This window comes from Hypomesus nipponensis, chromosome 17 (genome assembly GCF_054491055.1).
Source record: "Hypomesus nipponensis isolate SF chromosome 17, ASM5449105v1, whole genome shotgun sequence".
NCBI lineage: Eukaryota > Metazoa > Chordata > Actinopteri > Osmeriformes > Osmeridae > Hypomesus > Hypomesus nipponensis.
This window is the reverse complement of record NC_140377.1, coordinates 23,175,001-23,199,549: the sequence shown is the minus strand read 5'-3', so window position 1 is coordinate 23,199,549 and position 24,549 is coordinate 23,175,001. Positions and strand designations below refer to the sequence as shown.

Below are 24,549 nucleotides of genomic sequence, written 5' to 3'. Positions count from 1 at the left end.
CGCGGGACAGCTGGAAAGTATTAATTATCATTTAATGCATGAAGCCATCATACTTATTTTTAAAGTCATAATTGTTAGTTAAAAAAAAAAAAAAATTGGTAGCTCGAAAGAAACTCTCGAAGAAAGAGTTTTACATCCTTTACAAGATTCATTCTGGGAATTGTATTTATATAATACCCCTACATTTGTATTTAGTAAGGATTTTAATAAATGTAAATGCGGTATCTTGTTTTCATTTCTTGTTACATTAAACCTAAACACAGGCAAGGCATTCAGGCATTTAGGTACACTTGTTGTGACCTGTGTGTCTCACCTGAGTTCAACTCTACTGCTCCTACCACTGCAGGTGTTAATGTAACAATGATGTGTAGTACATTCAGAATGTTTCGGAATCTTCTGTTTGGCATTTAATAATGCAGCCATTGGCGATTCTAGGTTTTAAAACTGGGGGAGCAAAGGGTAAGGATCATTATTTTTTGCTTAATCATTTTTAAAATTAATTATTAGAGTACAACAATCCATGATAGAACTTACAACTCTGACATCACTGAAAAATGTTCTAAAATCATTAAATCTGTTCTTTACATTCATTAGAAAATTATGTTTTCATCCCAACAGTAGGCAAATGCACCCCCTGCACCCGCAGTAAAATTGCCTATGAATGCAGCCAGCTAGTCAGGATATCAGCTAGGCAGAAGCTGTACATGTGTTTATCCATATTAAATGTGCAAAAGAAGCTGTTTACATGGTTCCATGTTATTGGTCCATAAAAAAGTCATATGTCAGAAATACAAAACATCAAATGGACATTCAGACCTCCTCAGGACGGGCAGACAGGCAGACAGACAGACAGACAGACAGACAGGCAGGCAGGCAGGCAGGCAGGCAGGCAGGCAGGCAGGCAGGCAGGCAGGGAGGGAGGCAGGCAGACAGCCAGACATACAGGCAGACAGAAAGACAGAGAGGCATACAGGCAGGCAGACAGACAGACAGACAGACAGACAGACAGACAGACAGGCAGACAGAAAGACAGACAGGCATACAGGCAGGCAGACAGACAGACAGGCAGGCAGACAGGCATACAGGAAGACAGACCGACAGGCAGACAGGCGTACAGGCAGACAGACAGGCAGGCAGATCCAGGTCAGATAACCAGGTGGTCAGACACCACCTCTTGGGTCAAACAGAATAGAGGGTTCAGAGTAGCTAGTTCAAAGACTCCATCATCCTGCAGTCACCCCGTAGTGCTGTCTGGCATTGAGGGTTGGTTAGTGTTCGGATTAAGGTTCTGGTTAAGGAACAGGATAGATTTGTAACAGGTTCTGGTGTTCTAGTAGGGTTCTAGTAGGGTTCTAGTAGGGTTCTATATGCGTGACTCCATAGCAGAGGAGAAGCTCCACTGAGCAGCAGAGAAGTAGGGGAAGCTGTCAGACTCCGGGCGCGACGCTTTTGTCTCCGAAGTTGTGCCTGGGAGAGGGGAGCCGGGCGGGGACAACAGGAAGTCCCTGACAGGCTGTGGCAGGGTGTGGAGCAGCCAGTCTTCCACCAGCAGCCCCCCGCCCCCCCTCAGCCCCCAGCAGCCCCCCAGCTCCTCAGGCAGCTCCTGCAGGCTGTTGCAGCGCAGATCCAGGCGTGCCAACGCTCCCAGGGCCCCCAGCCCCGGGGGAAGCCCCTCCAGGGAGTTGTGGGCCAGGTTGAGGCTGCGCAGCCCCGCGCACCTCCACAACTCTGGAGGGAGGCTCTCCAGGCGGTTCCCACTCAGGTCCAGTTCTGCCAGCGCCCCCAGCGCCCCCACCTCCCCCGGCAGCTCCTCCAGCAGGTTGCCCCCCAGCAGCAGGCGCCGCAGACGGGGCAGGATGAAGAGGGCCGGGGGCAGGGCGCTGAGCTGGTTGTGGCTCAGGTCCAGCAGCTCCAAGCCCCGGAGCAAGCCCACGCCGGCGGGAAGAACCAGGACGCGGTTGTGGGAAAGACAGAGGCTGGAGAGCCGCCGGAGCTGCCCCAGACCTGGCAGCTCGTCCAGGCAGCGCAGGCTGTTGTGGGCCAGGTCCAGGCTGCGCAGCGCGGGCAGCGCTAGCAGGGCGGAGGGCAGGCGCTCCAGCTGGCAGCCCTGCAGCACCAGCTCCGTCAGACCGCCCAGTCGGCGCAGACCCGTCAACACCAGCAGGCGACAGCCCTCGTTGTGGACCTCCAGGCGGACCAGGGTGGCACCCACCTCTCCCAGCTCTCCGGGCACGCGGGGCAGCATGCCCCTGAGGACCAGCACCCGGAGGTGACGCAGCTGGCGGAGGCTGCCCAGGGCCCAGCCCCGGCCCACCCCGCCCTCGCAGCCCAGTCGGCCAGAGAGGTGCAGCTCTTGCAGGCCTCGCAGGGACAGGGCCCAGGGCGGCAGGTCGGAGGCCTGGGGGAAGGTGAGGTGCAGGGACTCCAGGTGCTCCTGGAGGAACGCCAGCGCCCCCGGTTCTACTGCTGCTGAGCAGAGGTACAGGTGCAGCTCCCTGCGCACGCACACACCACGCACAAGCATCCAAACACACACACACAAAAGTAAAGAGGATGTACACACACACACAAATACACACACATATAAAGTCTATGTACACATACAAACCTCACAACTCAGCTGGACATGTGCGTGTGCATAACCACGTGTGTTACCCACTGATGGGAGGGGGGGGACGGTGTAACCACGGCGACCCACCTGAGTGAGGTCATCCCGGTCACCTGGCCGGTGATCTTGGCCTCCCGGACTAGCTCCAGCTTCAGCACCTCCACCTGACTCAGGGAGAAGAGGGCCGGGGGGAGGCGGGGCAGCGCCACCAGCTGCAGCAGGCTCCGCCCCCTGCTGTCCGTGGTCGTCATGGAGACCAGCCTCTCGGCGCCCCAGCGCCGCCGCATGCCCTCGTCCAGGAGGCGTGTCTCACTGACGGGCGACAGGAACACGGACAGGCGCTGGGCCAGCAGGGGGTCGTACTGGTCAGACATGTGCAGCAGGAACGCCAGGTCGTTGCAGAGGTCAGGGACATCGCCAAGGAAACACAGCTCCTTCAGGCGGGAGAAGGAGTACTGACGGAGGGAGCTGGGGGAGGACACACACACACACACACACATGGTTAGGACACACACACACACAGGGTTAAGACACACACACATGGGGTTAGGACACACACACACACACACACACACACATGGTTAGGACACACACACATGGTTAGGACACACACACACAGGGTTAGGACACACACACACACAGGGTTAAGACACACACACACACATGGTTAGGACACACACACACAAGCGTATGACACACACACACACAGATGGAGGGGGTCAGACAAAGAGAACTAGCTCTTAGTGTGACAGTCTCGTGACTGCAGTGTTAAGCTGGCCTGGTACCTAGAGACCACACAGCCAGCTCAGACTGCAGAACATACCAACCCAGTTAAAAAGACAAAACATTCACTCCCCCAGTCCAACCCCTCCTCCCCCAGTCCAACCCCCCCTCCCCCAGTCCAACCCCTCCTCCCCCAGTCCAACCCCCCCTCCCCCAGTCCACCCCCCCCTCCCCCAGGCCCCCCCCACCCTAACCCCCAGCTCACCTGTACAAGCTCCAGTAGAGTGCGTAGAGGCCCAGCAGACCATAGAGTCCCACCAGGCACAGGTAGGCCAGCATGAGCTTGTGCAGCAGGGCTGCCAGGGTGTGGGTGCACTGGAAGGCAGCGTAGCCCGTCAGGCCGTGGGCCTGGGGGAGGCAGGTGTGGCAGAAGGTGATGGAGCTCAGCAAGGGGGCGGTGTAGCCCACTATCACAACCACCATCAGCAGCTTGAATGCTGTCTGGCACAGGTACACCTGCGGGGAGACAGACAGGTAAATCTGGACGGAGAGAGACAGGTAGATCTGCAGAGAGGCAAAGAAAAAGGGATGAAGAAGGAAAGAAAGCCAGAGAGAGAGGGAGACAGAGAGAGAGGGAGATAGAGAGAGGGAGACAGAGAGAGGGAGACAGAGAGAGGGAGACAGAGAGGGAGATAGAGAGAGGGAGACAGAGAGAGAGGGAGATAGAGAGAGGGAGACAGAGAGAGAGGGAGATAGAGAGAGGGAGACAGAGAGAGGGAGACAGAGAGAGGGAGACAGAGAGAGGGAGACAGAGAGAGGGAGATAGAGAGAGGGAGATAGAGAGAGGGAGATAGAGAGAGGGAGATAGAGAGACAGACTGACCTTATAGATGACGTCAGAGTTCTCACAGTGAGCTCTGAACCTGCGGACCCTCTCAAACAGGGCTCGGGCCTGCTCCCCATCACTCCTGTCCAGGGTGACCGCCTGGCGGGGGGCGGGGGACCTGGAGGCCCGCGCCCGCGGGGGCACACACACCGAGGATAGGGAGGAGGTGCGGGAGAGGGAGGAGGGGCAGGGCGAAGGCGGGGCGGGGTGAGGCCTGCCCAGCAGGGGGCTGTCAGTTCCGGAGTCCAGGCTGGACTGACGCGTCCGAGAGGACGTGAGGAGGGAGGAGGGCGTGGGGGGAGGTCTCTGGCCTCCTCTCTCCTCCTCCTCCTCCTCCTGCTGGATGGGGGAGTTGTCATGGGCGGGGTCGTGGGCGGGGTCGTGGGCGGGGTCGTGGCGGGCGGCGTGCGACAGGGCGCGGGACGTCCAGGGAGACTCGCTGCACTTGGCCAGGATGGCCAAGAAGTGTTCGACGCGGGCGGAGGAGAGTGGGAAGTGCAGCCAGAAGCCTCCGCTGGCCAGAAGCACCAGGGACTGGAGCAGGGCCAGGTAGGGGGCCAGGCGAGAGGCCCAGGGCAGGGCCTGGTGGTAGCACACCTGGCTGACGTACACATACTGCTGGTAGTCCAGCTGAGTCCTCCGGCCCTGGGGAGGGGGGCTAGGCGGGGGCAGGCGGGCTGGGGGAGGGGAGGGGGTACTGTGGTTCCTGGAAGAGGAGGAGGAGGAGGAGGAGGATGAAGAGGAGGAACAGGAAGAGGTGGACGAGGAGGAGGGGGACGAGGAGCAGGAGGAGGGTGATGAGGAGGGTGAGGAGAGGGAAGAGTGGAGTGAGGAGGAGGAGGGTGAGGAGGGGTCTAGGGGCAGGCAGACCACCCTGTCCCTGGAGAGCAGGAGGGTTCCAGCCAGTACAGACACCATTAGCATGAGCAGGACCAGGTGGTCCATGAACACCTCCCACCAGGGCTTCAGCAGCTTGGAGCTGGACTGCCCTGGGCTCAGAGACACCAGCTCTGACAAGGAGAACATGGTGAACACACACACACCACACACACACACCACACACACACCACACACACACTCACTCACACAATGCTGGTTGGGTGAAAAGAGTTCTGTTTAGCTCCCCTGGACACCAACTGACAGGCTGTGTTCTTGAGGAGAGGAGAGAGTAGAGGAGGAGACAAGAGGGAGGGATAGGAGAAGAGAGACAAAGTTAGTGTGTAACCTCCATCTTAGTATGTAACATGTGCAGCATGCTGGACTCTTACCGTAGTATGTAAAGTGTTCAGGACTGTAACAGTAAACAGACTTTAACCGAGTTAAAGGTTTCTGCTTCCCATCCCTGAAATGCGCCTGTAAACCAGGTCAGAGACGCTAGCCTAACAGGATAACAAGACAATGTCATTACTGAGGCTGGAGACGAAGATTAAACAGAGACCGGGTTTGATTCAGAGATCCCGTTACCGTCTGATACAGTCTTCCACGCATTAACCGCATCACCTCAGCCAATGTTGTATAATAGCCTACAGGCGGCCAGTAACACAGGGCAGCATTGGCAATACACAAACACGCTAATAAAGCGTCAAAAATATTGTATAGACTCGCTGCTGTTGAGAAAATAGGAAATTATCAATATTTTAGTTCGAAGTTTCATAACAGTCCACTGAAACCTCACATGTGACACTTCGGCAAAGAGTTAGGAAGAAAGAATCCATCAAACGAGAGAACATTACGACTAAGTATATATAACGAGGAGAAAACCGTTGCCTACCTGCGAAGTTTGGAAGACAAAACGTGTTCCCTCTCCCCTCGCCGATGACACCGCTCCGCTCCCAAGCTGGCCTCCGGAGCGACGCGGCTCCGGTGCGGTCCGGTTTTCTCTGGAACAGAGAAACTTCTCCCCAAAGTATTTAATTGGCGGCTTGGGATGTGCGCGAGGGGCGGCGCGGGGACAGGCGCTAGCTGTTGGTTCTTAATCGGTTGTCATGACAAGAGGGGGTGTCGTCCGAAAATCTAATTCAACACGTTTAACTGCAACCTGCAAGAAAACAGTCTGGAGCTGGCGGTAAAACGCCTTCCCTCCGTACACGCTTTCCAAATTAAACACTTTGGTTAGACTGTTTTAAACCATACGATTTCAATCTCAGCTTTATTTACGAGGGGCCGTTTAGGAAAGTATTCAGACTGTCCTTACACAAACACGTATGAAACACATAGGCCTACACATTCACACATGAAACGTTCACACATTGGTTATTACTGAAAACTCACATCCGCATAAACTGACAGGTATCGTGCCAAGGCACTTATCCCCGCCAGGAATTGTATCCCCTCGCCGCGGGAGCGCGCGTGCACTCAAAAAAGTTGCACTTCGAATTCACCTCTTAAATGGAACAAATAGCGATGTGGAAGAATAGACACGATTTTTCATAGTAACAAGGGACTCATCTATCTACATAAATAGTACGTTTATTTGTCTGTTACATTAAGGCTGCGTGTGAATTGTTTAATGCTAGTTTTGTATTGTTGATTAATCTACTGTGTTTTCAAAGAGCACCTTAGCTACATAGGCCGAGCGATAGGCCCATGTATGTGGCTCAACATCACATGCAGGTTTATGAACAATATGTTTTCCTTTCAGGGGCGTTTCTACACGGGGACCTACAGGGGCCAGTGCCCCTGTAAAAATGAGCTGAACTGACTGAATAATAGATATATATATATTTTACCCGTTTTTCTTCTTCTAGTAGTCATCATGAAACAAGGAAGGGACATTGCAGCCTTTTTTGCCAGAGTAAATAAAAAAGTGAGAGAAACATATCAAGGTATTGAGAGAGCTGAGGAGCTGGAAGAGGGAGAGCCAGAGCCGTTTGTATGATTTTATTGTAAAGCAAAATTAAAGTAGGCCTATTTAATTTTTAAATATCCTTTGTTTCAATTTTTTATGTGCCCCATCTGATAAAACACTGGCCCCCCCTTGGCCCCCCCTTGGCCCACCCTTGGCCCCCCCTTGGCCCCCCCTTGGCCCCCCCTTGGCCCCCCCTTGGCCCACCCTTGGCCCACCCTTGGCCCCCCCTTGGCCCCCCCTTGGCCCACCCTTGGCCCCCCCTTGGCCCACCCTTGGCCCCCCCTTGGCCCCCCCTTGGCCCCCCCTTGGCCCCCCCAGTAAAATGTGTCTAGAACCGCCACTGTTTCCTTTAATCTAGGCTACCTTCATTTGTCCTTTCTATGACAAGAATGCCCAATCAGGATTTTTAAAATTTAATTTAATATGGCTTTTCAATTAACCACTTTGTTCACCTGTCTACCATATGAGTTACAGGGGGGATGCACATGCCACCTGATATAATGTGTATCCCCTCCCTTAACATGCTCTGTCCTGCCATCATATTTATGACATGCACCCCTCTCCCCCCCATGTCATTTCTGTTCTGTACATCCCAGCATCAAATGATTGTTACTGTACATTTATCAAATTCCAGATCCCTGCTTTCTAGATATGTATGTTTGGTCACCCAGTGTTTAACCATTTTTGTTTTAGCTTGAAGCTATTTTTTTGTCGTTTCTGTAAAATGGCTAAACTACTGAACTGACTTCACTATATTAAAATGCCTTCTGAATGAAGTGAATATGTTCTCACACTCTCTCATTCTCAAAGCTTCTTAGTCATCCTTATGAGACTTGAGTGTTTCATATATGAGTGTGTGTGTGTCAGTGTGTGCGTGTGTCAGTGTGTGTGTGTGTGTCAGTGTGTGTGTGTGTGTGTCAGTGTGTGTGTGTGTCAGTGTGTGTGTGTCAGTGTGTGTGTGTGTCAGTGTGTGTGTGTGTGTCAGTGTGTGTGTGTGTGTGTGTGTGTGTCAGTGTGTGTGTGTGTGTCAGTGTGTGTGTGTGTGTCAGTGTGTGTGTGTGTGTGTGTGTCAGTGTGTGTGTGTGTCAGTGTGTGTGTGTGTCAGTATGTGTGTGAGTCAGTGGGATTCATGTGTCTGTGCCAGCATTTCCCATATGTGGATGTGAGTTTCCAGTAGTATGGATGTGTGTGTGAACGTTTCATATGTGAATGTATGTGTTTTGTCGTATGTGTTTGTGTAAGGACAGTCTGAATTATTTCCTAAACGGCCCCTCATATTGTTGCCTATGCGAATGATGACTGACCTCATGTATTCTGCTAGCTATCCAGCAGAGGGCGCGCTAGCGCTGTGGTCTCAAGCCAGCCCTGTAGCGCCATACGACTATCAGTGCTCTATGTGTGTGTGCATCTCTATGTATATATTGGTGTATGTAGTTGTGTGTATCTGGGTGTGAATGTGTGTGTGTCTCTGTGGGTTTGTGTGTGTGTTTATGCAAATGTAGAGCCGTACACGTGTGTGAAGAGGGCCAACAGCTCTTTCTGTGGTCTGCAGGAGCTAAACAGACAGAGAGACAGAAAGAGACAAGATCAATGTGGCTAAATGTGGCTTGTAGGACTTGAGATTTCCTTTGGTATCTATTTGTTCATGATTTTAGACTGACTTCAAAGGAGGTTGTGAGTGCTCTGAGAGGAAACAGTGCAGTCACACACTTCCTGTTAGAGGATGCCTCAGCAGAAACCATCACTTCCTGGTCCATGGGTCATGTGACCACATGAAGGACAGGTAGGTGTCTATCTTTGCCATGGTGAATTCTGGTGTTGTTAATCTCTCCTCTCCTCCTATCCTGCCTACTCCTACCCTGCCTGCTCCTACCCTGCCTGCTCCTACCCTGCCTCCTCCTACCCTGCCTGCTCCTAACCTGCCTGCTCCTACCCTGCCTCCTCCTACCCTGCCTGCTCCTTCCCTTACTGCTCCTACCCTGCCTGCTCCTAGCCTGCCTGCTCCTTCCCTGCCTACTCCTACCCTGCCTGCTCCTTCCCTTACTGCTCCTAGCCTGCCTGCTCCTACCCTGCCTGCTCCTAGCCTGCCTGCTCCTAACCTGCCTCCTCCTACCCTGCCTGATCCTACACTGCCTGCTCCTACCCTGCCTCCTCCTACCCTGCCTGCTCCTTCCCTTACTGCTCCTAGCCTGCCTGCTCCTACCCTGCCTGCTCCTGGCCTGCCTGCTCCTACCCTGCCTGCTCCTACCCTGCCTGCTCCTACCCTGCCTGCTCCTACCCTGCCTGCTGGCCTGCTACAGCCACCGTGAGAAAAAGAGGGGGAGGGAGAGGGTAAATAGGAGGAGATGAGTGTGAGCAGGCCCCCCCCAGCCCTGTGATCTTCTCACCCTGTCTTCTGACACACACATACACACATACACACAAACACACAGTCACACGCACGCACACATGCACACACGCACACACGCACATCACAAATAAATCACACTGCTAAATGCAGTTTGTGGTTATTGGTGGTTGATGGTGGTCAATACATGGTTGATGGGAGTCTCCAGAGGTTATTGATGGTTGATGGGGGTGTATAGGTGGTCTATAGGTGGTTAATGGGGGTTTTGTATATTGTATATTGCATACTTTTCTGTATATTAGGATGTTTATTTGTATTTTTTGTTTATTCTATTTTATTTGAGCTCATCATAGATGTATTTGATATTCTTAGTACTTATATGTTATGTTATGCTAGGTTGCTTGCGTTGTCTTGTCCCAAGAATGTCAGTGCCCGGTTTGACCTTGTGTTGTTCTGTGAACCTGAAAGTTGAAACTAATGGTGGTCTATGGTTGATGGAAGTCTATAGATGTTACTGATGGTTGATGGGGGTCTATGTGTGGTTTATGGGGTGTATAGGTGGTTGAGGGGTGTCTATGGTTGATGGGGTCTATAGAGGTTGATGGTGGGTAATAGGTGGTCTATAGGTGGTCTATAGGTGGTCTATAGGTGGTCTATAGGTGGTTGCTATGGGAATTTGAGACGATTATGACAAGGGTGGAGCCTTGTGGTGAAGGTGTTGAGTTTTATTTGTCACCTTCACAGAGGATCTTCGCCTCACTTCCTCCTCACAAATGGCCTTGTGAAAACTCCCTTTCACCCCCTCCTCCCCCCTTGTTGCCCTCCCCCCTGTTCCCACGTCTCTCGTGCTGCAGGGCCATGTCTTCCTTGAAGGCCAGTACACATGCAGATGATATCTGGGTTACACATTTCAGAGAACGTTCTCTACTGTAGACATGTACACATGTACTGTGTAATGTCAGTAAGTGTGTCAGTAAATGTAAGTGTGTGTTTGTGCGTGTGTTGTGTGTGTGTGTTGTGTGTGTGTGTGTTTGGAGAAAGACTAAGGCTGACTGAATAATGATGGTGTTAAACCACAGCTGCATTATACAGGACACACCCCACTGCTGCACACACACACACACACATGACACACACACACACACATCACACACACATCACACACCACCCCACCCTAAAAGCCCAACATATATTTGTCATGCTTTTCAGAATCAAACAATATTCTGATATTTTTGGGGGGTCAGATTGCAGAAACATCTAGGTAGTACAAAATCTCTACCCAACTCTGTCATTCAGCATTCAATTCAGATCCTTAAAGAAATTCAGAATATACAGAACACATAGTGTGTTTGTTGTGTGTTTGTTGTGTGTTTGTTGTGTGTTTGTTGTGTGTTTGTTGTGTGTTTGTTGTGTGTTTGTTGTGTGTTTGTTGTGTGTTTGTTGTGTGTTTGTTGTGTGTTTGTTGTGTGTTTGTTGTGTGTTTGTTGTGTGTTTGTTGTGTGTTTGTTGTGTGTTTGTTGTGTGTTTGTTGTGTGTGTTCCAACAGTGTGTGTTGAGTGCAGAAGAAAACCCACAGTGAGAACAGTCCCACACTGCAGGCAGGAGGTATGTTTCCACACCGCTGCAGTGTGGTGTAGTTCTGGAGTGTACAAACCAAAAAGTGTGTAAGGTAGGTTTGGGGAGGGCTGGGGGGAGGGCTGGGGGGAGAGTTGGGGGTAAGACAGGTGTAACTACAAAGCATAGGAAGCTCTGTGCCCCTCCACCCCCCCCCTCTATTCCAGACCCCTGAGATTCAGGTTCCTAGAAAGATAGTTTCACCTGAGAGAGAGAGGGAGAGAGAGAGGGAGAGAGAGAGATAGAGAGAGGGCGAGAGAGATGGAGGGAAGGAGGGAGAGAGCAGACCCCCCTTACGCTCCCTCCTTCCCCTCCAACAGGGGGAAAAAAAACCACAACCGTCTCATCTTAGAGCCTCTGAACCCCCCTGCCAAACCATGGTTGCGCCTCCCCAGCCCCCCCAGGCCCCCCCCAGCCCCCCCCCAGCCCCCCCTGCCCCCCCCAGCCCCCCTCTCAGCCCCCCTCTCAGCCCCCCCCAGCCCCCCTCCCCAGCCCCCCCCAGCCCCCCCCAGCCCCCCCCAGCCCCCCCCTGCCCCCCCAGCCCCCCCCAGCCCCCCTCCGACCACAGCCCCGCTCCTACTCACACAGTGACAGCTCTGCTCGCTGCAGAGGAACCAGCCATGGTCTCCACAGGCCTCGAAGACGCTTTCTTCATTTAACAACAGGTTTAATTTCCCAGACACACAACCCCTGACACACCACCCCTGAATCATGACCCCTGAATCATGACCCCTGAACCATGACCACTGAATCATGACCCCTGAATCATGACCCCTGAAACATGACCGCTGACACACCACCCCTGAACCATGACCCCTGAATCATGACCCCTGAACCATGACCCCTGAATCATGACCCCTGAATCATGACCCTTGGTTCTTGGAGTTGGGTGAGAGGGGGAATGTTGCCTTCTTGGTGTTAGCAAGATATGCTTTATGTTTGCAGGCGTGGGTTAGCTGGGCTAGGTATGTGTTAGCGGGCCAGGGTTCACTGCCCTAGATATGTGCTAGCAAGCTTGAGTTAGCTGGGCTAGGTGTGTGTTAGCAAGCTTGAGTTAGCTGGGCTAGGTGTGTGTTAGCAGGCTTGAGTTAGCTGGGCTAGGTGTGTGTTAACAGGCTTGAGTTAGCTGGGCTAGGTGTGTGTTAGCAGGCTTGAGTTAGCCGGACTAGGTGTGTGTTAGCAGGCTTGAGTTAGCCGGACTAGGTGTGTGTTAGCAGGCTTGAGTTAGCCGGACTAGGTGGGTGTTAGCAGGCTTGAGTTAGCGTGGATTGGTAAACAGCCAGTGTAAATCTGCTGACTCATTTGGTGCAGTTCAGTGACACCACAAACGCCTCTGCTGCCATGGGGTGTTCGCTCCTCTTTACTTCTTTTTTCAGATTAATTATCTATTCAGCCTCTCTTTCGCTCTCTCTCTCGCTCTCGCTCTCTCTCTCTGTCTCTCTTTTCTGGCCTGGCTCACTCTTGCTGTTTGGGTTGTTGCCATTGTAAACATCTCATAGAAATTCTTACCTTGGTCAAAACCAAGGATATGTGGGAAGAATGTATGCCACAAACACACACAACCCCCCCCCCCCACACACACATACACATACAGACACCACAAACATACACCACACACGCACCACACACACACTTACACCACACACATATACACCACACACCCACAGTGGAGATTACACTGCAGGCTGTAAAGGTCCGCATTTTACGTGAGAATGTTTCTTAATTCGAGCTCCCCTCCCCTGTGTGTGGGGCAGGTCCCAGTCAGGGGTGAGCAGAGCGTGGATGCATCCACCTGTTTGGAGGTTTGTCTCCAGGTGGATGGTGTTTGGAGAAGCCCGACTAACCCACGTTCTGCCCCCAAGATCAGACCCTCATGCTGAGACACAGGACCATTCATCTGGGCCACATAAGGATGGGTCACAGGTCTGTAGACGTGATAATATTCTACTACATAAATAAACACAAGTGTAGTTTTTATATACAATCTTTATTTATATACATTACTTTTTCACTGTTGATGTTTATGATGGATCTACTGTTGCATCTAAGGATGCCCATTTTAAATGATTATCTGAATGGTAAAGATGATTGAAGTTAAATGAAAAGGGTGATGGCAGGAGTGACCAGTGGAACGTGTGAGGTGACCCGACCTAGTTCAACTTCTTCATTTAAACAAGAAGCTGCATGAAGAGGTCGGAACTCAAGCTTGGACCTTCAGAACTCTTATCTCAAACTGAGCCTCAGGGTTCTAATTTCTAAGAATCTGAATCTGGGGGTTCATCTCTTTCCCACAATCCTCAGCTGCCAGCCTCTTCAAATCAAATCAAATCTTTTGTCTGTGACTCTGCGTGCGTCCTGTTTCAAGCTGCGAGGAGACGAGTTCATGTAAGACACTGCTCAGACAACAGACCATCTTCACATCCCTGAAGCTTCCTGGAGGTGAGTGTCCACCCCCCCCCCACACACACACACACACACACACACACACACACACGCACACTTAACAATGTGAGGAGGATTCATAGTTTATGAAATAAATATTATGCTCTTGTAAATCTGATACCAGTCCAACTGTCCATTTCTTGACTTGACTACAATTATAAACAGTAGTTAAGTTAATAACTGTAGTAATGTTAAATTACTAGTAGTTAAATAATTAACTGTAGTGTGAAATTAAACTGAAAACTAATAACTATGGTTGCTATGCTGGGACTCAATTTTAACTTAGACAATTTTAACTTGCAGATTTTAACTTATTTTATGACTATTGTTATTATTGGTGTGGCTTTAATGTTGCAATGATAAGGTCATATCATGATAATGTAATAATTCCCAGAATTTTTATTTTATCCCTGATTTGAGTCAGTAATATGATATTCAGTACATATTGTGCAATAATAATTAACAATTAATAATTACAAAAATAATATGTTAAAATATGTATTTCCAAATAGCAATTTAAAGAACCGTTGAGTTGACAGCAGTCTGTGTCAGAGAGTGCACTCTGAAGGTTGCTGGTTTTCAGATTTGGTCACATTTAACTGTGAACAGGTGCTTGTTCCACATCTCTAACCCCAACCTCCGACACTGGCATTATAACTGTATATTTATCAACAGGTGTGTGTGTGATTGTGTTTGGTTTGTACGTGTGAGAGATTATTTGTTCTGTGTGTACGAATGTGTACGTCAATGTCTGTATGTGTGTGTGTGAGGGTGTGTGAGGGTGTGTGTGTGTGTGTGTGTGTGTGTGTGTGTGTGTGTGTGAGGGTATGTGCGTGTGTGTGTGTGTGTGTGAGAGGGTATGTGCGTGTGTGTGTGTGTGAGGGTGTGTGTAGATAGTGAAGAGTGAGCGTTTATAAGCAGTTTTTGAGGCTGTTTAATGGATCATTGTGAAAACACCAGCGTTTAACCAGGTTTCTCTCCATAAAAGACACCTGTTCTTTAACTGTAGCATTCATCCATCTGTGTGTTAAGCCAACTGTTACATTGTTAATTCAACTGTACTATTAATTCAATTGTATAGGAATTCAACTATAATATTTATTCAACTGTAATATTATTTCAGATATAATATAAATTCAACTGTAATATAAATTCAACTATAATATTTATTCAATTGTGTATTAATTCAACTGTAACATTTATTCAATTGTGCATTAGTACAACTGTAACATTTATTCAATTGTGTATTAATACAACTGTAACATTTATTCAATTGTTAAATCAACTCTATAAGTGTATATTATGTGATGATGCAGAATGAGCAGTTACTGGACAAGTACAGAGTCGAGGCTTGGTGTGTGTGACAAGTGTGTGTGACGGGGGTGTGTGTGTGTGTGCAGTGTTTGTGTGAAGTGTGTGTGCAGTCTGAAATGTGTGTTATGCAATGTGTGTGTTATGTAATGTGTGTGTGTACAGTGCATGTATGTGTGGAGTGTGTGAAGTGTGTGTGACTCTTGTTTCTGGGGTTACCTCCGTAGGTGCATGCTGTCGTCATGCCACGTTCCTTCCTGGTCAGGAGCAAGAGAACCGTCTCTCACCTGTCTCCGAGCAACCACTGCTCCCAAGCCCCTCCCCACAACAGCCTGTCTCCTAGCAACCACTGCTTCCAGGCCCCTCCCATCAACACCCTGTCTCCTAGCAACCACTGCTTCCAGGCCCCTCCCATCAACACCCTGTCTCCTAGCAACCACTGCTTCCAGGCCCCTCCCATCAACACCTTGTCTCCTAGCAACCACTACTCCCAGGCCCCTCCCTTCAACACCCTGTCTCCTTGCAACCACTTCTCCCATGCCCCTCCCCTCAACACCAGGCCCCGGCTCCAACCCTCCCTCCAGACCCTCTGCAGGAAAGCACAAGAGACCCTGTGCTCAGGATCAGACTTAGGGTACCCTGTCTCTTTCCCTCCTGTGACCATCATGGCAACCAGCCCCCCCGCAACCCCAGCCCCCTCCCAGTGGATTAGCTGGCTAGCAGGTGAGGTCTTAATAATGTAAAAAGTTGTGTCACCATCATCTAAATTGAAGGTTGTTGAAAGTTAGCTTGACTCACCTTCTCAAACTCCAGCAGGTAATAAGAGTGTAGAGTCCAAGCCACTGGCCACCAAGTGTGGCCTCCCAGCTGGGCCCCCAACAAGCACCCCAGCTCTGCCTGGACCCCCGGCCGCCCCCTCAGCTGGGCCCCCAACAAGCACCCCAGCTCTGCCTGGACCCCCGGCCGCCCCCTCAGCTGGGCCCCCAACAAGCACCCCAGCTCTGCCTGGACCCCCGGCCGCCCCCTCAGCTGGGCCCCCAACAAGCACCCCAGCTCTGTCTGGACCCCCGGCCGCCCCCCCAGCCTCGGAGAGGGAGAGGCAGCTAGAGAGGCTGTTCTGTGTCCTGCTGAACCATCGGTCCCTCTGCCGCCTGCAGCCAGACACACACTGCTCTCTGTGTGACCAGGTAGTAACCAGACACACATTGCTCTCTGTGTGACCATAGTAACCAGACACACACTGCTCTCTGTGTGACCATAGTAACCAGACACACACTGCTCTCTGTGTGACCATAGTAACCAGACACACACTGCTCTCTGTGTGACCATAGTAACCAGACACACACTGCTCTCTGTGTGACATAGTAACCAGACACACACTGCTCTCTGTGTGACCATAGTAACCAGACACACACTGCTCTCTGTGTGACCATAGTAACCAGACACATACTGCTCTCTGTGTGACCATAGTAACCAGACACACACTGCTCTCTGTGTGACCATAGTAACCAGACACACACTGCTCTCTGTGTGACCATAGCAACCAGACACGCACTGCTCTCTGTGTGACCAGGTAGTAACCAGACACACACTGCTCTCTGTGTGACCATAGCAACCAGACACGCACTGCTCTCTGTGTGACCATAGTAACCAGACACACACTGCTCTCTGTGTGACATAGTAACCAGACACACACTGCTGTCTGTGTGACCATAGTAACCAGACACACACTGCACTCTGTGTGACCATAGTAACCAGACACATACTGCTCTCTGTGTGACCAGGTAGTAACCAGACACACACTGCTCTCTGTGTGACCATAGCAACCAGACACACACTGCTCTCTGTGTGACCATAGTAACCAGACACACACTGCTCACTGTGTGACCATAGTAACAAGACACACACTGCTCTCTGTGTGACCATAGTAACCAGAAAAACACTGCTCTCTGTGTGATCAGGTAGTAACCAGACACACACTGCTCTCTGTGTGACCATAGTAACCAGAAACACACTGCTCTCTGTGTGACCAGGTAGTAACCAGACACACACTGCTCTCTGTGTGACCATAGTAACCAGACACACACTGCTCTCTGTGTGACCATAGTAACCAGACACACACTGCTCTGTGTGTGACCAGGTAGTAACCAGACACACACTGCTGTCTGTGTGACCATAGTAACCAAACACCCTGCTTTCTGTGTGACCATAGTAACCAGACACACACCACTCTCTGTGTGACCATAGTAACCAGACACGCACTCTACTATGTTAGTAGTTACTACATCTCCCCTCCCCAGGTCCTGTCGGCTGCGGCCCTCCTCGCCCCCCCCTCGGCAGCAACCAGCAGGGAGGGCGACCCCGACCCAGCCAGCATGGCCAGGTTCTCCAGAGGGAGCTACAGCAGAACCAGGGTACAGGAGCCACACACACACATCCATGCACACACATCCATGCACAAACACACAACTTAACTAACCCACAAGAATGAAAACCTTTTTGATAATAATGGTATGTGTTTGTGTGTGCATGTGGCTGTGTGTATATATGTTTTTGTGCTGTGTGTACTTGTGGTTGTATGTGTGTTTGTGTGTCTGTGTGTGTACATATGTGTGTGGTTGTGTGCGTGTGTGTATATGTGTGTTTATATGTGTGTGTGGTGGTGGTGTGTATATGTGTGTGTCCCAGGATCGTAGCTTCTCCTGCAGCACGTGTGGAAAGGTGTTCAAGCGCTCCTCCACCCTCTCCACCCACCTGTTGATCCACTCAGACACCAGGCCCTTCCCCTGCCAGTACTGCGGCAAGCGCTTCCACCAGAAGTCTGACATGAAGAAACACACCTTCATACACACAGGTTAGAACACACACACATACGTACACACACACCTTCATACACACAGGTCTCACTCACTCTATCCCCCCCTCCCCCAGGAGAGAAGCCTCATGTGTGCAAGGTGTGTGGAAAAGCCTTCAGCCAGAGCTCCAACCTAATCACACACACACGCAAGCACGCCTGCCAGTCCTGGTTCTGCCCTCACTGCCAGAGCAGCTTCCAGCGCAGGCAGGACCTGCAGCACCACCTGCTGGAGCCCTGTGCACACAGCAACCTGCATGCCCCCAGCTCAGGATGAAAGCCTTGCAGGGGGTGCTGGGAGCAGTACTGGTCCCAGCACATTTGGCGCCCGAGGCAAGATTTATCACCAGCACGCCCCCCCCCGGTTGTGCGGGAGGGTTCATTAACGGATGCACTCGGGAAAATGCTGCCCCCCTCTTCATGCCGCCCTAGACAGCTGCCTATAGGAAGGACTGGCCGTAAATATCATTCTTTTTCTTTATATGGCTTTTGGAATCTAGTTTGTGGAAAATGGGTCTTTTGGATAATAAATTGTATTGTCCTCCTTGCTCATATTCAGTCTTTCCCTCCTAATGCTTTAGCATGCACAGTTGAGCACTACTACTAGAGAATGTCTAATAAAGGGAGAACTCCCACTCTCTGGAAACTTCCGGGTTCTGAACTGGTTGCCGTTCCACTCAAGTTCCATATGAGGGCGCTAACGGTCGAGTGCAGAATGAATGGAGGTCTATTGAGCTATACCCTTAAAAATCCACTTTTCTCAGGATATCATTTTTGGTCTAGTAATTTAAAGTCTGAATTCGAAAGGGGAGGCAAAAAAAATACACATCGCTGGGTGTTAGATTTTTTTTTAAGTCGCCTTTCCGTTCTAAAAAGCCTTTGAAAATGTCATTGACGTCATACACATCGTACGACCAGAGCTACTGCTTGACGGCAAGCTCTGGTTACTTCCACTTTTCTCTCGAGGCATCGACAACACAGTTGACAGGTTAGGCTCTCCCTGTCAATACACATGCTAGAAAGAGTTTTGGCTTTCTCATGTTGTTGCTAATGTTGCTAATGCTCTAATATTCTGGTTCTGCTTTGGATGCCATCAAGCGGGATCTCTGGTCGAAGTCAGTCCTTCACTAACCAATCAGCATTCGTTAGCAAAATGCTAGCGTGTTATAGGCAACAACCCTGTAAGAAATGACATAAGTACTTGTTCATTCAACTTTTGACCTGTAATCCATGTTGAACATGCAAAAACTACAATCAAATCTGAGATTTCTCAACGACAATCAGGGGAAAGACACAAATTTAGCCGTTTAGCTCCATTGACTCCCATTCATTTTGCACTCGACAGCGATCACTCCCAGTGGAACTCTGGTGGAACTGCAACAAAATTCGGTACAATGGGGCTTAATAGGGAGTGGGCAGGCTCTTCTTAAACAAGCTCTGGTGCTACTTTGCTTTAACCACCTGGTTGGGAGTGTGTGTGTGTTGGGAGTGTGTGCGTGTTGCATGCTTATTTGCAGATGTGTGTGTTAGTGTGAGTGGGGGTGTGGACAAACACACTGCTGTGGCTGGTGGAAATGTTTTAATATTTGTCATTTTTTACAATAAATCTGAATATGGAACACTGTGGTTGTCTCTGTTCATGTGTTGCAGCATTTTTTCAAGCTAAATAGTGACGTTGTACCTGGAAACAGTGATCACCACGGCAAAGCTACTTAGACTAGGAACTACAATCTGAGCTTCTTGTAACTTCACAGGACTGATGATAGCACAAACACAAAGCAGAGCAGCAAGAACAACTGCCAGCTTACTGTGGTACACACACACACACACACACACCATCAGCGTACACACACACACACACCATCAGCGTACACACACACACACACACACACTGGTGCTGGGGTCTCGTCAGTTTAGTCTTTTAGACCTGCTGGATGAAATCCTGAAAGAGAGATTAACACCTCAATATTAACACCTCAATATTAAGGCCTCAATATTAACACACACAAATGCAGATGCACATGCAAACACACAAATTAAACACACCATACACATGCATATGCACACACATATGCATGCACACACACTTCTCTAGAAGGTTCCAGCTGCACTGCAGAGTTCCAGGTGCCGTGGTCTGGCTCTCTCGCGTTGACCATGCTTCCTCTTCTGATTGGTGGAGGAGACCCTTCAACCAACCAAGCAAGTGTTACTATCAGTGTTCAGACAGGGTCCAGCTCGGATACCCATCACCACCCAGCCCCACTTAGCCCCACCCAGCCCCATTCAGCCCCACCCAGCCCCATCCAGCCCCACCTAGCCTTACCCAGAACCACCCAGAACCACCCAGTTGGGTAGCAGTTAGAGAAGCAGGAAGTGTAGCATGTAGTGTAGCAGGTAATGTAGCAGGTAATGTAGCAGGTAGTGTAACAGGTAATGTAGCAGGTAGTGTAACAGGTAATGTAGCAGGTAGTGTAGCGGGTAGTGTAGCAGGTAGTGTAGCAGGTAATGTAGCAGGTAGTGTAACAGGTAATGTAGCAAGTAATGTAGTAGGTAATGTAGCAGGTAACGTAGCAGGTAATGTAGCAGGTAATGTAGCATGTAGTGTAGCAGGTAATGTAGCAGGTAATGTAGCAGGTAGTGTAACAGGTAGTGTAGCAGGTAACGTAGCAGGTAATGTAGCAGGTAGCGTAGCAGGTAATGTAGCAGGTAATGTAGCAGGTAGCATAGCAGGTAATGTAGCAAGTAATGTAGCAGGTAATGTAGCAGGTAGCGTAGCAGGTAATGTAGCAGGTAATGTAGCAGGTAATGTAGCAGGTAGTGTAGCAGGTAATATAGCAGGTAATGTAGCATGTAGCGTAGCATGTAGTGTAGCAGGTAGTGTAACAGGTAATGTAGCAGGTAGCGTAGCATGTAATGTAGCAGGTAGCGTAGCAGGTAGCGTAGCAGGTAATGTAGCAGGTAGCGTAGCAGGTAATGTAGCAGGTACCTGTGTGGGTGTAGATGCACCACAGCGCCCCCGTGAGGCCAGATCCCATCAGAAAGGCAGTGAAGACGATCACCAGCACCAGGCCTGTGTGCACACCTGGGTTATACTCTTCTGACTTCAGCCCTCTACCTGCACTCACACACACACACACACATACACGGTAGTTAATGTAACCTTCATGTAACATGTTGCTAAGTAGTTATATGGTGTTACATAAAGGTTAAATTTATATTTAGTCATTTAGAAGCAGACGTTCTTATCCAGAGATTACATTAACTACCATGTAACGTCATAGCAACATGTTATATGAAGGTTGCTTTAACTACTGTGTAACTACATTGCAACACGTTACATGAAGGTTACATTAACTACTTGTTGCTATGTAGTTACATGGGTGTTAATGTAACCTTCATGTAACATGTTGCTATGTAGTTACATGGTAGTTAATGTAACCTTCATGTAGCGTGTTGCTCCATATCTACAGCGGGGGGCGGGGCTTACTGGTTTGGGGCGGGGCCGGCCGGACCCACAGAGGCAGGCTGGGATGCACCTTCTGACCAGGAAGGGGGGCTGCAGGCCTGGCCCCGCCCTGGAGATGAGTCACCAGCATAGGTCTGTACAAGTACCTGGTCACACACTGGGGAAGAGTGAAGAGGAGGGTGAGGGGGTGAGGGGGTGAGGAGTAGAGGGAGTGGTATTATGTATGCAGTGGTGGGGTGTATATATACCTGCTGCTGTAGCTGTGTTGGTAGCAGGGCAGGGATGAGCAGCGCCCCCTGGCAAGCTGGCTTGGAGCTGGAGGGTCCTGCCCCCTGCTGGCCAGACAGAGGACTGCAGACATGCAGCTTACAGTGGAGGAACTGGACAGAGTTGTTATAGACTGGCCGCAGGATGAAACTAAACCTCAGTCTGTGTATATTCTCCTCTCCGATCCCTCCTCTCCTCTCCTCTCCTCCCATCCCCCCTCTTCTCCTCTCTCTCCCTCCATCTCTCATCTGCCCGAAAGGAAGGTGTCTGTCTGGGGTATACGACCAGTCCTCCTCCCCCTCCTCCTCCTCCTTCTCTTCCTCCTCCCCCTTCTCTCCCTTCTCCTCCTCCTCTATTCTGCTGAGGGTGAGGGAGGTATCTGAGGAGCACCCATCAGTGATGATCTTCCAGGTAGGGGAGCCCGAGGGGTGAGACAGGGGGGAAACCTCACAGGACCTCACCTCCACTCCCCCTCCTCCTTCTCCTCCACCCCGAGCTGTCACCTGCAGAGACACACCGCTGCAGTGAATCATATGATTGGGATGGAGGGAGGGAGGGAGAAGAAGGGGGGGAGGGAGGGAGGGATAAGGGGAGGAGAGGGGAGGAGGCCTTGAACCAGTACCACAAACAGACAAATTGACTGTGTGTGTGACGGACCTCCGCGTAGACGCGCTGGTCTGAGACGACGGTGCAAGGCCCCACCAGCCTGCTGCTGCGGCTCCCAGACACAGACAGCTGCAGGGAGGGTAGGGGCTCTGAGCCAGACCTCCAGGGGCTCCAGGGCTGGGGGGGGGGCACACGAGAGGGGGCCGGGGGGCTGGGGGGGCGCAGGGGAGTGGGGGCCGGGGGGCTGGGGGGGCGCAGGGGAGTGGGGGCCGCGGCAAAACAGCTGAACTAAGAAAAGGGATTAAAGAGGAGAGGAGAAGACGAGAGGCACAACAGAGTTCAGAAAGCAGAAACAAGATATCATGAATGAGAGGAGAGCAGATGATATGGAGGACGAAAGAGATTACAGAGGACAGGAAACAACACACACACACCCTACCTCCCTCCCACACACACACACACACACCCTACCTCCCTCCCACACACACACACACCCTACCTCCCTCCCACACACACACACACACACACACACACCCTACCTCCCTCCCACACACACACATACACACACACACCCTACCTCCCTCCCACACACACCCTACCTCCCTCCCTCCCACACACACACACACCCAACCCGCCTGCCCGCCCGCCACACACACACACACACACACACAACACCCTCCCTCCCACACACACACACACACACACACACACAACACCCTACCTCCCTTCCACACACACACACACACACACACAACACCCTCCCTCCCGCCCGCCACACACACACACACACACACCCTACCTCCCTTCCACACACACACACACACACACAACACCCTACCTCCCTCCCACACACACACACACATAGGCTCAATCGTACGTGGACAGCCAGTGGGGTCCACCTCTCTGTCTCATTGTGCTTCAGGTTGGCGGCAAGCTGCTGTCTCCATAGCAACACCTGGAGGGGAGGAGACAGAGGTCTGGTTGTCGTGGTGAGTGATTACATATATCTATGCACCCTGCAGGTGAGATGAGGGCATGCTGACCCAGCCAGCAAAACTACACAGTGACATCTCTCTCTCTCTCTCTCTCTCTCTCTCTCTCTCTCTCCCTTTATCTCTCTTTCCTTCCCTCTCTACTTTTTACAACTCTCTTCTCTTCTTGCTCATGTTCTCTCTTTCTCCCTGTCTTCTCTATCTCTCTTTGCTTCTTTCTCTGTCTATCAATCTCTTTCTTATCTCTTTGTTTCTGCTTCACTCTCTCTTTCCCTCTTGCTGTCTCTAGCTCTTTCTGTCTTTCTCTCTCCTCATCTTTGATCTGCACTGTCCCATTCAAAACAACAACAATTTGTCAACCAGGCTCCTCCCCCCCTACAGACTCTTTTCCCCCAGACTCCGCCCCCCCTACAAACTCCTCCCCCAAGACTCCGCCCCCCAGACTCTGCCTCCCCTCACCGTGTTTCTGTAGGTCACCCCTCTGGGCTCTCTCTCAATCAACCCCTCCGTCCCACAGGAAATGACTGGGTAGATCAACAGGAAGTGAGTGTTGTTGGAGCTGGCCTGGCACTGGGGGTCCCTCAGCGTGACCAGGGCCTGGGGGGGAGACAGAGCCTGGGGGGGGGAGGGGGAGGAGGGAGGGGGAGAGAGACAAAAGAGAGAGAGAGAAGAAGAAGAGAAAGAAGAACGTAGAGAGAGAAAGCGATTCTGGGTTATACAGAAGGTCATGTATTAAGACACACTACAGAAGGGTGTTGTATAAAGACAGTGCACACTACAGAAGGGTGTTGTATATAGACAATGCACACTACAGAAGGTCATGTATTAAGACAGTGCACACTACAGAAGGTCATGTATTAAGACAGTGCACACTACAGAAGGTCATGTATTAAGACAGTGCACACTACAGAAGGGTGTTGTATATAGACAGTGCACACTACAGAAGGGTTTTGTATAAAGACAGTGCACACTACAGAAGGTCATGTATTAAGACAGTGCACACTACAGATGTCAGACCTGGATGACGTGTTTGTCCACGGCTACGTTGAGGCGGCCGTCCTGACAGCGGACGCTGATCGCCTCCTGCCCTTTGCTGGCCCCGCCCCCGGCACTGGCCCCGCCCCCGACACTGGCCCCGCCCCCGGCATTGGCCCCGCCCCCGGCACTGGCCCCGCCCACGGCACTGGCCCCGCCTCCGGCACTGTCCTCGCCTCCGGCCCCACCCCCTGCCAACCACAGTCTTAGACGACGCTCCTGAACCCAGGGGGGGGGATGGGGGGGCCAGCCTGATTCATCTGGGGGAGGGGGGGTACAAATGTTACCATGACGCTTTTATGTAAGTAAACAGACAGACAAAGAGAACAGACAGACAGACAGACAGACAGACAGGCAGGCAGGCAGGCAGGCAGGCAGGCACACAGACAGACAGGCAGGCAGGCAGGCAGGCAGGCAGGCAGATACACAGACAGGCAGGCAGGCAGGCAGGGAGATACACAGACAGAGAGACAGGCAGACAGACAGACAGACAGACAGACAGACAGACAGACAGACAGACAGACAGACAGACAGACAGACAGACAGACAGA

General features: G+C 51.1%; 2 protein-coding genes across 2 annotated transcripts in view; both read right to left on the bottom strand.

Moving 5' to 3' along the window:
- Positions 1–15: 15 nt before the first annotated feature.
- LOC146254160 (volume-regulated anion channel subunit LRRC8D) lies at positions 16–6,097 on the bottom strand. The gene is made up of 7 exons (XM_084678023.1): positions 5,988–6,097; positions 5,485–5,595; positions 5,077–5,367; positions 4,214–4,950; positions 3,597–3,847; positions 2,699–3,076; positions 16–2,495 (listed from the first exon to the last, which is right to left on the bottom strand). The coding sequence occupies exons 3-7, from the start codon at positions 5,240–5,242 to the stop codon at positions 1,364–1,366; spliced, it is 2,664 nt and encodes an 887-aa protein (XP_084534149.1). The 5' UTR covers positions 5,243–5,367; positions 5,485–5,595; positions 5,988–6,097; the 3' UTR covers positions 16–1,363.
- A 13,097-nt stretch (positions 6,098–19,194) lies between these two features.
- Positions 19,195–24,549, bottom strand: part of engl (endoglin, like) — a 9,947-nt gene continuing 4,592 nt past the window's right edge. The window contains exons 6-13 of the mRNA XM_084677419.1: positions 23,981–24,258; positions 23,423–23,578; positions 22,849–22,926; positions 21,347–21,868; positions 21,120–21,255; positions 20,619–20,747; positions 19,720–19,817; positions 19,195–19,574 (exon numbers count right to left, since the gene is read on the bottom strand). Of these exons, the coding sequence (XP_084533545.1) occupies positions 19,554–19,574; positions 19,720–19,817; positions 20,619–20,747; positions 21,120–21,255; positions 21,347–21,868; positions 22,849–22,926; positions 23,423–23,578; positions 23,981–24,258 (1,418 nt within the window). The 3' untranslated portion in view covers positions 19,195–19,553. The remainder of the gene's footprint in view (positions 19,575–19,719; positions 19,818–20,618; positions 20,748–21,119; positions 21,256–21,346; positions 21,869–22,848; positions 22,927–23,422; positions 23,579–23,980; positions 24,259–24,549) is intronic.

Bases quoted from the DNA above. Each gene is read 5' to 3' on its own strand.
- LOC146254160 (XM_084678023.1), bottom strand. From the start codon at position 5,242: ATGTTCTCCTTGTCAGAGCTGGTGTCTCTGAGCCCAGGGCAGTCCAGC. The intron at 4,951-5,076 runs CCCTAGACCCCT...CCTCCTCTTCAT, and splicing joins GGACAGGGTGGTCTGCCTGC to CCTCCTCCTCCTCCTCCTCC. The intron at 2,496-2,698 runs GTGGGTCGCCGT...GTGCGTGCGCAG, and splicing joins ACCGGGATGACCTCACTCAG to GGAGCTGCACCTGTACCTCT.